Source organism: Lynx canadensis, chromosome X (genome assembly GCF_007474595.2).
Source record: "Lynx canadensis isolate LIC74 chromosome X, mLynCan4.pri.v2, whole genome shotgun sequence".
NCBI lineage: Eukaryota > Metazoa > Chordata > Mammalia > Carnivora > Felidae > Lynx > Lynx canadensis.
The window spans coordinates 120,659,081-120,673,734 of record NC_044321.2 but is presented as its reverse complement, the minus strand read 5'-3'; the positions used below and the strand labels follow the sequence as shown (position 1 = coordinate 120,673,734).

The following is a 14,654-nucleotide window of genomic DNA, read 5'->3' as shown; positions in this document are numbered from 1 at the left end:
CTGCCAAGCTCTCGCGAGAGCGGTGTCTACGTGTCTGGACGTGCGGCGGTTCTCACTTTCCGTCATGGCGCTGAAGGTGGCGGCGGTCATCGGTGGCGCTGCGAAAGCGGTGCTCAGACCGGCCCTCCTCTGCCGTCCTTGGGAGGTGAGAAGGGGCAGCGGGCCGCGGGGACAGCCGCAGCGCTCGCTGGGCCGGGCCGAGGGCGGCTGGCTTGCGGAGCGTCTTGGAGCCCGATTGGCTGTGGGCCCCGTGAGGGGCGGGGTGAGGGCTACGCGCCGGAGTTGGTTGGCTGCCTCTGCTGTCAGTGAGGGGATTGGATCAAGTTGGCCCTTTGTTGGGCTTTCCCAGGGGTCTGGGTCTTGGGCGGGGGGAGCCCCGGAGGGGCGGGGAGAGCGGGCAGCGGCCGGCAGAGTGTCAACTCCCTAGTATACTGTGGGAGCCCTGCCGAAGCGGTCACGTGTCCCGGCCCGCCTTCCTCTTGCGGCCTCAGGAATCCTGTTCCTAGCCCCAGTACCTCCTCGGGTTTTTCTGTTGCGGACCTTTTTGTCACTTGTCCCTGTGGAGTTGGAGAACCGAATTTTGCCAAGTGTTCCGGACATCACCGCCCCCCCCCCGACAGTTTTATAGTTCCAGATGCTTTTTCATCCCGCAGGCGTCCAGAATGGGAGGGAGCTAGATTTTCTGACGCTGGTGAGGTGGGGTGGCCGTGGGGGCTTTGTTTCCGCAGTTCTCCGTTTAGGACCTTGGTTATTCACTCAAGTCTCATTCCTCTCTCTTTACACACTTAAATGAGGATAACTTAGTCCCTGGGTGGGTCAGAAGCCATCCGAAGCATCAGCGAGCCAAGACTGACTTTAGGGGACAAGAGGTACGACCTCCCGGCCTGGCTCCCCCCAACTAACCTACAGTGTGGCCACCCTCCTGTCTCTGGGTTCCAATTTCCCCCCTGTCTCAAAGGATCTAGCCCACCCTGACCTTCCAGAATCCTGTGACTTTGCTGACACTCCTTGTGGACGCATGTGCTATGCCTCTGCCTTCTGACCCCTCGGGAAGACTACCCTTTGACAGCTTATGCTTTATGAAATTTCTCTTAACTTGCTGATGAGGGACTTGCCAGAGGCCCTGACGGCTCTGGCAGCTGGGCTCCCTTGGTGTCTTGGTGAAGACTTTTGTGTCCTCCCTGACCTCCCCTTCTATGTGTGCTTGTGTCCACGTTAGGGTGGGGGGAGGGCAGTGAATGGTTGGTAGCTGGGCAGTGCCTTGCCCTGAGACTGGGAAGCTTTAGAGATGAACCGTAGATCTTTGGTCCGACTGATTGGGACCTTGTGGGAAAAACACGCAGCCACCGTCGGCACTTGATGTAACATAAACACGCCAGGGAAAGGAGCCTCGCTAAGATGTGGAGCATGGGAATCCTTTGTCAGGAACACATACCACCCAGGACCACTTTCTTTCTGTGGCGCCATCACAGCATGGCTGACGGTCCACCTCCCTGCTTAACGAGTGAGCGGCAGGCCTGCGCATACGTCCCATCCTGCCTTCAACTGGGCGTCTCTGATGGGTAGCGTCACAGGGTGGCATAGGTGTGAGGTAGAACCTGTGTAAGCCCTCGAGGGAAGGTGCCCGTATCTGTCCTGAGCAAGGTCAGGGGAGTAAGTCTATCTTGAGAGCTCTCTGGGGCTTTGGCTAAAGCCTGAAGGAAACATCTAGCATCGGGACCAGGTGAGGGAGAGGTTTAGCCCAGGTGGTGATGTGATCCAAGGCGGGCGGGGGGGGGGGGGTGGTGGCCCAGATGCAGAGCTAGGTGAGGGGGCAGCTCACCACCGTGGCCGAGTTACCTGCGTAGCACCAGCGGACTCCCAGGAGGATTTACCGCTGGGAGCTGTAGGGGTCCACCGCATGCCGCTCCCACCACTGGACATCAGCCATGAAAACTGGCCTAAGGGGCTGGTGTAGTGAAGGAGTGGGCCTGCCCTGCTGGGGACCAAATGGCTTGCTGCGTCCTCCCAGCAGCCACGTGAAGTGGGTGCCTCTGTTCCGTGGGTTTTAGACAGGAAGCTCAGCAGGGTTAAACTGTTTGCTACCAAGAGATGGTGGGTTTAGACCGAGGCCTCCCTGACCCCCGAGCCCACCATCTCTTCCTTCATTTTCTGGCGCGTTCATTAGTTCAGGAAATGTTTCTTATGTCTGAGCTCTGGACCAGGCATTCTGTTCGGTCTTGGGATGACAGTAGGAAATTGGACCGATATGGCTTCCAGCCTCAAGGACTTCGGGGTTGGGGAGGGACCGAGGCAGTTGCTAGGGACAACCTAAGGATATTGTGGTTGGTGGGGGGGGGGGACAGTGAATGGTGGGTAGCTGGGCAGTGCCTTGCCCCGAGACTGGTTGTGTCAGCCAAGGGGGACCAACAACTTGGCAGCCTTAGGGCATCAGAGAAGGCTTCCTGGAAGAAAGGCGGTGGAAGCCTCCTTCCACAAGTCACGTCGAGAGCCTACAAGTAGGGTGAATCCAGGGGTGCCTGGGTGGTTAAGCATCAGACTCTTGATTTCATCTCCAGTCGTGAATTCATGGGTTGGGCTCCACACTGAGTGTGGAGCCTGCTTAGGATTCTCTTCCTCTCCCTCTGCTCCTCCCCTGTGTGTGTGCCTTCTCTCTCTCTCTCTCTCTCTCTCTCTCTCTCTCTCTCAAAAAAAAAAAAAAAAAAAAAGATGCGTCCAGATACTGACAAGTGCCAGAAAGGAAAATTGGAAAGCCCGGAGTGTGCCTGTGGCTGTACCCCGAAGCCTTTTGTCCCAGTAGTCGCCTTCCTCCTGGCCCCTGGCTTGGCCGAGTGAGTGGCACACCTATGCCGCCAGAGCCTGTGCGAGTGGCCGCCTTGTGAATACCGGCGTGGGAAACCCAGAGGGGCTGCTCAGCCTCTGTCTGAGCTTTCTAGACTTCCAGCAGGAAGGTATGGCTCTTTGCAAGATGGCCACGGTGACCCTGCCGTTGGCTGGAATACTCTGATGCTGCCCCAGCGGGAAATTGGCAGAGCATCTCCAAGTGACAAAAAGGGCCTTGGCTCTGCCCCTGCCTCTTTGGATTGAGAGACACTGGGTGTGTTCCCAGGTGGGGAGCAGCAGGAGCAGAGCGAGGATGCCTAGGCCCTCCGCGGTGGCACGTGGCAGACAGGCGTCTACCTCCAGGACTGTGTGGGGACCCTAGATGGATCACTGCTCAACAGCTGTCCCCTTTGACTCGGATGGCTTTTACCCTGAAGCTGTCAGACATGGCATTGGGGTGGCTAAACATGGCTGTTTCTGAGTCGGGGGCTTGGGGACATTCATCTTCCACGTAGGCCACAGAGCAGTTTTGCAGTCCTTCGTAAAAGCCCTCTGAGAGATTGGTGTCTGTTATTCTTCTAAAAATGGTTAGATTTTCCCTGGCGCGTTTGCTTTGGACTTGTGATTCCGGAGGGCCGTTCCCACGATGCCAACAGTGGCTGTCTCTGGGTGGACAGGGGACTGGGTGCTATCTTTTTGTTCTGATCTCCGTGTCAGGACTGTGTGTTGTTTTTGTCATAAGGAACAAGATTTTTTTTATACATTTTTAAGTTTCGCTCATTTATTTTGAGACGGAGAGAGAGGGAGAACCCCAAACAGGCTCCGCACTGTCAGCACAGAGCCCGACGTGGGGCTCGATTCCACGAACCGTGAGATCATGACCTGAGCCAGAATCAAGAGTCGGATGCTTAACCGACTGAGCCACCCGGGCGCCCCATAAGGAAAAAAGATTTTAAAAATGACAAAATGATCGTTGTGGCCGCTCCAGGGTTTGCCACGTGCAGTGTGCCAACTTTTCCACGTTACAGACAACAAACATCACTGGGCAGGACTAATTATTGGCTAATAAAGAATCAGACAACACAAGAGAGAAACATTTCTTAAGTTGATTAAGAGCTGATTGCAGAGCTGACGGAAGCATAGAGGGTCGCCGCGACCCTCCACGATGCTTTGACTGGCTGGTCCTTGGGAAATGGAGGCTCTTGGGCCATTTGGGCGCATACCACGTGCCGTTCACCACATGATGGTGCAGGGGTCAGGCGGAGGGATGATGCGTGGGACCTGGCTGGGCATGGTGGGGACGGTTCCTCTTCCCTGCCAAGAGTTCAGCTGGCCTTTACCGAGTCGACTTTCTGGGCCGGACAACAACCACTGGCATCTGGTTCTCTTCGCCAGGTTCTAGGTGCCCACGAGGCCCCCCGGAGGAGCTTCTCCGTAAGTACCTGCCAGAGCGTGTACGCGCGTGTGTATGTGTGTGCGCCCGAGAACGCTCGTGTTTATGCACGTATGCACCTGTCTGTGCGCGCGTAGGTGTGTGCGTGCGTGCACGTATGTGTGCTGTGCCTGCCTGTTTGTTCCCTGGCGCTCCGGGTCCTTCTCTCTGAGGCACAGTCTCAGAGGTCGCCCACCCCTCCTCACCCGAAGCGCACTACACAGTATCCCCATTCCCTGGGCACAGCCTCGTTCCTCCAACCCTGGCTGATTCATGTCTTCTTCCTTTCTGTCCCTCCTCTAGCAACAGACAATTGTGAGTATTCCTCTCATCTGCCTGTTAAGTTTTGGGGCTTTTAGTTGCTCTGGGATTGAGCCAAGTCCAGGCGGGGGTGGGGACTGCTTCTGCCGCCACCCTCCCGACCAAGGAACCCCCCCCCCCACCGTGATTAACTTGTCTGGGCTGGGGTGGCGGGGTCAGGTAACCCCAAGCTGGAACCTCATGACTGGCTGGCCCACCGGGCCCACCCTCACCTTCCCGTCTCTCCAGCCTCCGTCGGCTAAGTATGGTGGGCGGCACACGGTGACCATGATCCCGGGGGATGGCATCGGGCCAGAGCTCATGTTGCATGTCAAGTCTGTGTTCAGGTACACGGCCCCTGGGCCTACCTCCCCTTGACCCGTACCCCTAGGGGAGCTTATACCCCGGCGGGGCGGGGGGGGGCTTGAGAACTGTGCCAAGAGGGACCGTCAGCCCAGAAGCCCACTGGCCAGGGCTCCGCCCCAGCGCCCCTTGAGGCAGCGGCAGGAGGGCTGAAAGCCCAGGCCTTTTGTCCCAGTGCCTGTGATCCCGGGCGCGAGGAAGGTGGCAGCAGTCCTGCTGCTGACTGTGTTCTAGAGTTCAAGTATCTCCCCGTCAGTTGGCGCAGGTCGACCCCGTCTCCCCTCAGGCAGAGCCAGGTCAGGGTGGACAGTGGCGGTGGCCAGGCCTCTGCGCCCGGCAGTCCAGGCGGGCTTCCTAGAAGAGGCGTGGGGGAGGCCTGGGGCTCGCCACCTTGACCCAGTTCTGCCCCAGGCACGCATGTGTGCCGGTGGACTTTGAAGAGGTGCACGTGAGCTCCAACGCTGACGAAGAGGACATCCGCAATGCCATCATGGCCATCCGCCGGAACCGTGTGGCCCTGAAGGGTGAGCGCGGGGGCCAGGGCGGGGCACCGTGCACGATCCCTCTCATTTCCAAGCCGACACACACTTGTCCCTGGGGCCGCACGACTCGGACTTTAGGGTTTTTCTGGCTGGGGAGGACCCTTGGGCTTGGAGAGCGGACAGAAACTTTTGGGGTCTGTGCCGCGATTCTGGGAGCTCGTGGCACTAGGCTGGACGGGAGCCTGTTCAGTAAAGGGCTTCCCCCACCCCCTTCTCTCCTGGGGCGCAGCCCTCTCTGCCGGGGTCAGCTTTGACCCTCGGGGTCTTTTTCTCACAAACCGTATGTCACAGGGATGCGGTTTTAACCCTCTCCCGCCGCGTTGCCCGTAGCTGGCACAGCTGTGGGTGTTACAGGCAGGAATTCTAGCCCTTCCTCTGTTTGCCTGGATTTGGTACATGTTCTTAAAATGCTTGCATTACTCGTGCTGTAAGCTATAGTCCATCACCTGCTCTGTGTGAGCAGAGCTGAACCCGGGTGGAGCCCCAGCCCCTGGCAGTCAAGCAGAGGGGCCAGCGTGGCAACTGAAGGGTGTCTGAGGCATTGTGGGCAAAGGCGGTGTGGGCAGGGCGTGACTTGGAGGGGGCGGTGGCCCCAGCGGGCCCTGAGAAAAGCCTGCTCTTCGAGGCACCCTCTGACTGCCTTTTCTTGGAGGCTGCTGACCCCCTCTTGCGCCCGTTCTTTTTGCCCGGGTCCGCCCCGGCCCAAACTATAGTCTTTTCCAGGCAGCCACCACCTGCCCCTGAACTGGGGCTCATGTGGCGCCTCGATGCAGGGCCTGACGGTGACGCCAGCCAAGGTCACATTGCTGGCGCCAGGCTGGCTAGCCAGCCGGTTAGTGAGCAGGAGTGGTCACTTTCTCTCCAGCCAGACCCCGATCTTCCATTTCCTGCCCGGGGTCTGGCAAGGCCTCCTAGCCAGCTGCCAACCCTTGTTCATTCATCTGTTCGTTCATTAACTATTTATCGAGTGCCCGCTGCGTGCCAGTCCCTCTCTAGGCCCTTGGAACCCCTCGGTGAACCGCACGCACTCTCTGCCCTCGCGGGGCTTACGTGAGAGACCACCCTGGCGCTCTGTGAGGTACCTCTGCCGGTAAAGCCACCTCCTCTGCTTGATGCTGCCTTGGGCACGCGTTCCCTTGCTCAGGATGGGGAATGTGGTGGCATCGCTGAGCCCAGGGGCCCCCTCTCCAGCCTGTCTTTTTTCCGTCCCGCAGGTAATATTGAAACAAACCATAACCTGCCACCGTCCCACAAATCCCGAAACAACATCCTTCGGTGAGAGCCCAGTGCACAGGGTGGGGGCTCGGCAGGGGCAGAGTGTGGCAGCAGACGGTCGTGGCACCGGCCGGCTGCTCTTCTGTCTGTGTTCCCAGTACCAGCCTGGACCTCTATGCCAATGTCATCCACTGTAAGAGCCTGCCAGGAGTGGTGACCCGGCACAGGGACATAGATATCCTCATTGTCCGGGAAAACACAGAGGGCGAGTACAGCAGCCTGGAACACGAGGTGGGTGGGACCCGGGCTGTCCCCTTATTGTCTTGGGTCGTGGGGGCTGGGGACGAGCCTGGCCAGGCCCAGGGAGAAGCTTGTGCTGGAGGGACTCTTCTCCCCGTCTGTCCCAGAGTGTGGCTGGAGTGGTGGAGAGCCTGAAAATCATCACCAAGGCCAAGTCCCTGCGCATCGCCGAATATGCCTTCAAACTGGCCCAGGAGAGCGGGCGCAAGAAAGTGACAGCCGTGCACAAGGCCAACATCATGTATGTCCCACCCCTGCCGTGTCCCTGCCCGTTGCGCAAGCAGTTGTGAAACGGCTGAATTGAACACTCTCCTCCGCCCTGCTGTTAGGGACTTGGGGCCCCGGACCCCGCTGCCCCCCAAGGGGCCGTGCCCAGGGGCGTGCCCTCTTGCCCCTTTTCCAGCCGCAGCGTCGCCACAGCGCATACTTTGGGCAGGTAGAGCAGGATCGTGCCCGTCGTACAGGCGGGGGACTGGTCAGGGGTCAGAACCCAGCTTCTCTGGCCATCTGTATACCCCATGCCTCCGGCTGACTGTTACAGTGGCCAAGCTGGCGTCTTGTGCTCCCCTCCTAGGAAACTGGGCGACGGGCTCTTCCTCCAGTGCTGCAAGGAGGTGGCAGCCCGCTACCCCCAGATCACCTTTGAGAACATGATCGTGGACAACACCACCATGCAGGTAGGTGGCCTGCCGGGTTCCACGGCAACCTGCCTCCGGCGCGGTGGGCGTCCCGTGCGCTCCAGCTTTTCTGCCTGTCCCCCCTTGCCCTGCAGCTGGTGTCCCGGCCCCAGCAGTTTGATGTCATGGTGATGCCTAATCTCTACGGGAACATCGTCAACAATGTCTGCGCAGGACTGGTCGGGGGCCCCGGCCTCGTGGCTGGGGCCAACTACGGCCACGTGTACGCCGTGTTTGAGACGGTGAGTGTCGCCAGGGCCGCTGGCCTTTCTGTGCTAGAGAGCTCGCATCTCATCCACTTCGCCGAAAGTCTAGGATATGGTGTGGCCATCGCCACTGTCTCGTCCCAGAATGTTGTCGTCCCCCCAGTATTGGGGGCACCTGGGGGGCTCAGTCGGTTGAGCAACTGACTCTTGATTTCTGCTCAGGTCATGATCTCACGGTTTGTGAGTTCGAGCCCTGCACTGGGCTCCGTGCTAACAGCGTGGAGCCTGCTTGGGATCCTCTCTCTCCCTCTCTCTTTGCCCCTACCCCACTTGTACTCTCTTTCTCTCTCAAAGTAAATACATAATCTTTAAAAAAAAGAAGAAACCCTGTGCTTGTTGGTTGTTACTCGCACCCCCCGCCCAGTCCCTGGCCACCACTCATCTGCTTTCTTGTCCCTCTGGCTTTGCCTTTTCTGGCCATCTCCTACACGGAGTCATATACCGTGTGGCCTTCTACGATTGGCTTCTCTCCCTTAGCGCAGTATTTTGTTTTCCTTAATTTTAGAGAAAGAGCGTGTGAGCAGGGGAGTGGGGCAGAGGGAGAGAGAGAATCCTAAGCAGTTATGCTCAGTGTGGAGCCCGACGTGGGGCTCAATCACACAACTCTAGGATCATGACCTGAGCTGAAATCAAGAGTGGGAGGCTCAACCGACTGAGCCAACCAGGCGCCCCGTTAACGTAGTATTTTTAAGGCCTATCCACACTGTGGCATGGCTATATGCCCCAACAACGTTCCTTACGGTGGCTGAATAATATCGTATCGTACAGGGAGACCACGTTTTGTTGGTCTCTTAGCTTCTATTTTTAGGTCTTTTTTTTTTATGAGGTAAAATTCACATAACAGTGTGAAGCCATTAAAAAAATTTTTTTTTAATGTCTATTTTTGCGCGCGAGAGAGGGACAGACAGACACACACAGCTCATGAGCAGGGGAGGGGCAGAGAGAGAGGGAGACACAGAAGCGGGCTCCAGGCTTCGAGCTGTCAGCGCAGAGCCTGACGCGAGGCTCGAACTCACGAACCGTGAGATCTGAGCCGAACTTGGGACACTCAGTCGACTGAGCCTCCCGGGTGCCCCACCCCGCTTTCTTACCATCCCCTTTCCTGTCTTGCCCTCTCGAGGCTACGAGGAACACGGGCAAGAGCATTGCCAATAAGAACATCGCCAACCCCACCGCCACGCTGCTGGCAAGTTGCATGATGCTCGACCACCTCAAGTAAGCAGCTCCGTGACCCCCAGCTGCCGGCCCCCCCGGCCAGCCCCCAGGCCCCAAGCACCAAAAGCTTCCCTCCCTCCTTAGGCTCCACTCCTATGCCGCCTCCATCCGTAAGGCCGTGTTGGCGTCCATGGACAACGAAAACGTGAGGCTCCTCTTCCCCCGCCTTCCCCCCCCCCCCCCGTGGGGGTTGAGCTGGTGTGCTACCTGAGGGGCGGAGGTGATGACCTGTCACTTCCTGCTGTCCCCAAGGGGAGGGCGGTACCGGCCAGGGCTCTCTTGGCCTTAGCCGGTGGCGGGCCCCGCCCCTGCAAGCCACGGGAGACCGCGGGCAGCCCGGGTAGGGGTCAGGGCCCAGGGCTCAGGTGTGCGCTCAAGTTCGCGCGTCTCCCACAGATGCACACCCCGGACATCGGGGGCCAGGGCACTACGTCGGAAGCCATCCAGGACATCATCCGCCACATCCGCATCATCAACGGCCGGGCTGTGGAGGCGTAGGCTGTCCCTGGGCCTGCCTCAGCTCACTCCCCCTCCCGCTCCCAGCGCCCCAGCTTGGTGGGCGGACCCAGAGTAAATCAGCTTCCGTCCCGGGGCCCGGGTCTCGGCTGCTGTGTTTCTGTCACTCCGGGACGCTGACGTTTCAGTTCACACTTTATTAAGAAAAGAAACACGCACACTTCCCATCCGGGGCCCCTCTGTGAGGGCTGGGGACAGAACAAATGCTGAATGGTGGGCCTGGCTCCAGCATCTCTCTGCCCTGCCGCGGGGCGCGGGGCCCGAGAGAGCTCGTACACTGCAGGGTGGAGGAGGGCAGCTCCCGAAGGGTGGCTCGCAGGGTGGCAGGAGCCGCCCGGCTTTCCCTGAAGGCACTGGGAGGGGGTGGGGGGGCAGGCACGCCTCAAGCTGCACAGAGTGCCTGTGGGGCTCAAGGGTTGAGCCAAGGGTGCCGGAGGCAGTCGGCTGCGCTGGCCCGCTTCTCGGGGATGTACTCCATCATGGGCAGCAGGAAGGCGCTGAACTGCGTGGCCTGCTCCAGGGGCCACTCGTATTTCTCCATGAGCACCTCGTACAGGCCCCAGTGCTTGAGGTTGTGGATGTGCCGCAGCTCTCCTGGGGGCCGGCCAGCGGGCCGGAGGTTAGGCTCTGCCAGGAAGGGGGCCTCTGGACCCCGTGACCCCCTCCCCCGGTTCTGGAGCCCGTGCTCCCTGCCCTACCCCCCACATCCAGGGGGCCCGAGCCCGCTCGGCCCTACCTCTCCGGTTGAAGAACTCCCGGGAATAGCGGCCCGAGAGGGCGAAGGCTGGGGGGATGTCTCCCAGAAGCTCCACGATGTGGGCGATGTGGTCTGTGGACAGAGAGGAGGCTGGGCGGTGGCTGGGCGGCCGGGAGGCCCCCAGGCTGAGCCCAGGGCCGGCCTCCCCCTACCCTCGTCACGACTGTAGTCTTCTCCAGAGTGAGGCTCGAATAGGTAGTCTCCGGTGGCCAGCTCGAAGGCCTGGAAGGGGGAGAAGGTGAGGCTGCCGGCGGGGGTGGGGGGGGGGGGGACCTGCCCTAGGCCAGGGCAGCTGGGGCGTACCATGCACGCCGTGCTCCAGATGTCGGCGGGGGGGCCGTACTCGGCTCCGATCAGCACTTCCACGGCCCGGTACTGGCGTGTCTGGATGTCCTCGGTGAAGTGCTTGTGCTGGAGGCAAGGGGAGCCCTGGGGAGGAGCCGGGGCCGCGGCTGGCCCGCCCCCAGCGGCCCCCACCATCTCCCACCTCTGGGCGGGGCAACCAAGGAGCTCAGTGGGGCTCCCTCTGAGCCTCAGGGTCCCCAGAGGTCCCAAGAGGGACTGGCCTCTTCCCAGGGGTCCCCGCCCCTTGCAATGGGTCCAGTTCTGGTGACTGGATGGGACGGACGCTGGTCTGGGCTCGGTCCCGGGTCTGTGTCAGGAGGCAGAGCCCGGGGTCTGGACGAGTGGCGGTTCGGGGCCCGTGGGGCTCGGAGGAGGCCGGCCTGTGCCCCTGCCCTCGCAGCCGGGTGCCCACTCTGCTCTCCAGACCGGCTCATACCACCCAGCAGGCGTTGCCCAGGTCTGCGATCTTGATCTTGATCTTGTCTGCGTTTTGGGGCTCTAGGGGGTTCACCAGGAGGTTCGAGGCACCAAACGGTGCTGGAGAAGGAAGAGGAGGGGGAGAGGCTGAGCCGGCTGGGCCCCCGCCTGTCCAGCCCCGCCGAGCCCACCCGCAGGCCCGGCCCAACTTACTGCTGGGCGACAGGAGGCCCCCGGTCTCCCGCTGGTTGGAGGAGCCTGAGAGGATGGAGCACGAGGCGGGAGAGAAAAGGGAGCCCGAGAAGCCCGACGTCTGGGAGCCCGGGCTGAGGCTGCGCTCGCCCCCGGTGGCGGGGGAGGAGGAGGCGGGGGAGGGGCCGGCCCCGGCCCCGCCCCCGGGGTGGCAGCCGGAAGAGGAGGTGGAGCCGCTGCCCCCCTCGAGCCTCGAGCCAGCGTCTGGGGAGAGGGGCAGAGGCGGGGTGTGAGCCGGCACCCCGGTGGCCTGCGCTTGCCGGGCGCGCGCCGCGGCCCCTCACCCTCGGCCTGGGCCGCCGCCTCCATGGCTTCCAGCCTCTGCAGGTCCCGCAGGCGCTCCTCCAGCAGCCGCTTCTGCAGTTTCCGCTTGCGCCGCATCTTCTTCCTCTTGTTCTTCGACAGCTTCCCGGGCTGCCATCAGAGCCCGGGTCACCCCAGGGTTCCCTCCGCCCAGCCCCTGAGCGCCCACGCCTCTCCCTGCGGCCTGCATGCTCATGGGGGACGGGGCCTCTGGGCCCTAGGGCCGCCGAGGACGTAAACTCCGGGCCACCCCGCTGTGGCCCACGCCTCGGCGCCAGTCCTTCGCTGCCCGAAGCTAGACTTTTGGGGGCAGCTGATGGGCCTTCGTCTAGCTCGGAGCCCGCCTCCCCTGGGGGGGGGCAGCTTGGGCCCCTCGTGGCCCTGGACGCACCGTCCGCCCACAGAGGCAGCGGCGCCCAAGCGACCGCCCACGTGTGCGACCCACCCTGTGTCTCACCCTCATCCCTGGGGAGGGCAGGGACGTGGGGAGGGGGTGGGGCCAGAGAGGCCGAGGGAGGAGGGAGCTCTGGGGAGATGGGGAGATGAGGCCCAGGCAAAGAGGGGCACCCCAACTTACCAAGACCTCCTGGGGGGCAGTGCTGACTGAGGGGGGGTAGTCGGAGCATCGGGGGAGAGAAAGGAACAAAGACTCAGGGGGTGGCTGAGGCCCACGGGCCCCTCCCTGGGCCCACGCTGGCTCGCGCTGGTACCTGTGGAGCGGGACGGGGGCGGGGCCCCTGACTGCTGCCACTCTGTGGCCTCCGTGGCCAGGCGCCTGATGTAGGCATCGCCCACACACAGCAGGATGTTCTCGGGCTTGATGTCTGTGTGGATGATCTTGCACTTGGTGTGGAGGTAGTCCAGGCCGTGCAGCACCTGGGGAGAGCCACTCCGGAACTTTCACAGCCCCGCCCCGGCCGCCTGGCCACACTCCCAGAGCACGCGTGATGCTCACCTGCCTCACGATGCTCTTGACGCAGGGCACGGGCAGGCCTTGGTAGTTGGACTTGATGATCCACTTGAGGAGCTGGTGGCCCAGGACTTCCAGCACCATGCACACATCTGGGGCTGGGAGTGAAGGGTGGCCGGAGGGCCCACGGCAGGGGGGCACGGGCCCCGCCCACCCGCAGCTGGGGAGCAACCGGGTCTGGCGGTGCAGAGTCACCACCTGCCCGGTGTCGTTATGGTGCCCCTGCCACTCTCGGGTGTGCCACTTGGGAGGTACCTTGGGTGCTTGTCCCGGGGGCAGGGCACCGGAGGAGCAGACACGGAGGCCTGTCAGGCCAGCCGCACTCCCGTGCCCAAGTATTTGCCAGAGAGCCTCTGGAGCAGCTCCTCGGTGGACGGCACTGCCATTTGGGGGGTAACTCGGCAATGCCCGTGGATAACCGATGCCCGCCCGGTCATCCGCTGGCCCCCGCACAAACACAACCCCCGAAGCGGTGGGGCTGTTTTGCAGACTAGTGTCACTAGAAGGGATAAGCCCCCATTGTGCAGATCAGTAAACCGAGGCCCCGGCAGCTGGGATGGCGGGAGCGGGCACCGCTGCCGCCACACCGCTTTGCTCGTCCTGCAAAGGATACGGACTCCGTTAACCCCTGAGATCCTGAAGTCATCGATGAGCTGGACAATGGTCTCTCTTTTGGGGTCACTGGGGTCACTGTCCCGGACCTGGAGCAAAGCGACCACGAACGAACGGCTCCACCCTGGCCCTCACCAGCTGCTCCCTGCTGCGCGCCCCCCGCGCACCTCCGGCCTCGGCTGCGGCTCCCTGGCCTGCTCCCGCAGGTCCTCCCAGGCAGAGCCAGCTGGAGCCTGCCCCTCTGGGAACTCCGCCCTGCCTGGGAGCCGGGAGCGGGGAGGGTGGCGCCTCACACATTTCAGGAGCTTGATCTCATCCACGGCGGTCTCCGTGTAATGCCCCGCGCTCTTCACCACTTTCAGGGCCACGAAGCGCTTGCGCCTGCAACACCGAGCTCCGCGTCGGCCGCCGGCCCGGCCAGACCCGTGGGGGCATCGTGGTGGCCCCAACGGAGCCCAGGGGTGGGCTCCCGGCTGGCACTGGGCCCCGGGGGGTGGTGGGCGGAGGGGGCACTTACTGGATATCCCAGCAGAGCCAGACGGTGGAGAAGTGGCCCCAGCCCAGCTTGCGCACCACGTGGTACCGCCCATTGAACAGGTCGCCGATCTTCACAGGGTAGTAGCCGCCTGGGGAAGGAGTCCACAGAGCGTGGTGGGTGGTGGCGCCTTCCTGGGGTGGGGGTGGGGGGCCAGGACGGTCCAGCCCCGCCGGCCCCCTGGCCCACGTGGGCCGGCCTCGGCACCCTCCTCCTCCCCAGCTGCCCTGTGTCCCGCGGCAGCCACCTGGCCGCCTGCGCCGAGGCCAGGCCTCACCCTTGCAGTAGTCCTTGGGGTCCTCCTGCTCCTCGTCATCGGAGCCCAGCAGCCCCTGCAGCATCCGCGGCGCCGGTGTGGCGGGGGCGAGTTCGGAGCCCGAAGACTCGGGCCCGCAGGAGGCCTGCGAGCTGCGGGTTGGGGGGCGGGCAGTGAGCACTCGAGGCGCCGGGCACGGCGGGGGGGGGGGGGGGGCCAGGGCGCCCCGGCCGAACCCTACCTGCTGCTGCTGCCGCCGCCGCTGTCCCCGCCGCCGCCACCGGCGCTGGCGCTCATCCCGGCCGCGCGGCCCGCAGCTCCCGCGCCCCGGGCGGCTGCTCCTGTGGGGCCCGGCGGCGGCCCGCGCATTTATAGCCTCGGCCGCTGATCTCACCCGCCTTTATAAATAGCCTCCCAGCTGCTCGGCTGTGGGCAAGGTATGCGGCGGGAGGAGGCGGTGCGGCCACGGGCCGCCCGGGAAAGCCTGGTCCCCGGGCCCAGCCGCCCCCCGCCCCCGCCCTGCCCCAGGGGTGGCCGAGGGGGCCCGCTGAGCGGGGA

At 62.6% G+C, this 14,654-nt stretch overlaps 2 protein-coding genes across 2 annotated transcripts; one reads left to right on the top strand and one right to left on the bottom strand.

Annotated features, from left to right (window-relative positions):
• Nucleotides 1-20: 20 nt before the first annotated feature.
• IDH3G (isocitrate dehydrogenase (NAD(+)) 3 non-catalytic subunit gamma) lies at nucleotides 21-9,732 on the top strand. The gene is made up of 13 exons (XM_030304898.1): nucleotides 21-145; nucleotides 4,219-4,257; nucleotides 4,559-4,570; nucleotides 4,805-4,902; nucleotides 5,330-5,442; nucleotides 6,675-6,735; nucleotides 6,834-6,966; nucleotides 7,083-7,216; nucleotides 7,550-7,652; nucleotides 7,748-7,894; nucleotides 9,039-9,133; nucleotides 9,218-9,278; nucleotides 9,530-9,732. Exons 1-13 carry the CDS (start codon nucleotides 65-67, stop codon nucleotides 9,629-9,631), a joined length of 1,179 nt encoding a protein of 392 aa, XP_030160758.1. The 5' UTR covers nucleotides 21-64; the 3' UTR covers nucleotides 9,632-9,732.
• Nucleotides 9,733-9,771: 39 nt separating this feature from the next.
• On the bottom strand, nucleotides 9,772-14,465 carry SRPK3 (SRSF protein kinase 3). Its single transcript, XM_030304872.1, has 15 exons — nucleotides 14,338-14,465; nucleotides 14,118-14,248; nucleotides 13,823-13,931; nucleotides 13,599-13,686; nucleotides 13,307-13,394; nucleotides 12,679-12,785; nucleotides 12,434-12,599; nucleotides 12,301-12,326; nucleotides 11,705-11,834; nucleotides 11,382-11,624; nucleotides 11,188-11,288; nucleotides 10,710-10,817; nucleotides 10,559-10,628; nucleotides 10,386-10,478; nucleotides 9,772-10,243 (listed from the first exon to the last, which is right to left on the bottom strand). The coding sequence occupies exons 1-15, from the start codon at nucleotides 14,463-14,465 to the stop codon at nucleotides 10,059-10,061; spliced, it is 1,773 nt and encodes a 590-aa protein (XP_030160732.1). The 3' UTR covers nucleotides 9,772-10,058.
• Nucleotides 14,466-14,654: the final 189 nt, after the last annotated feature.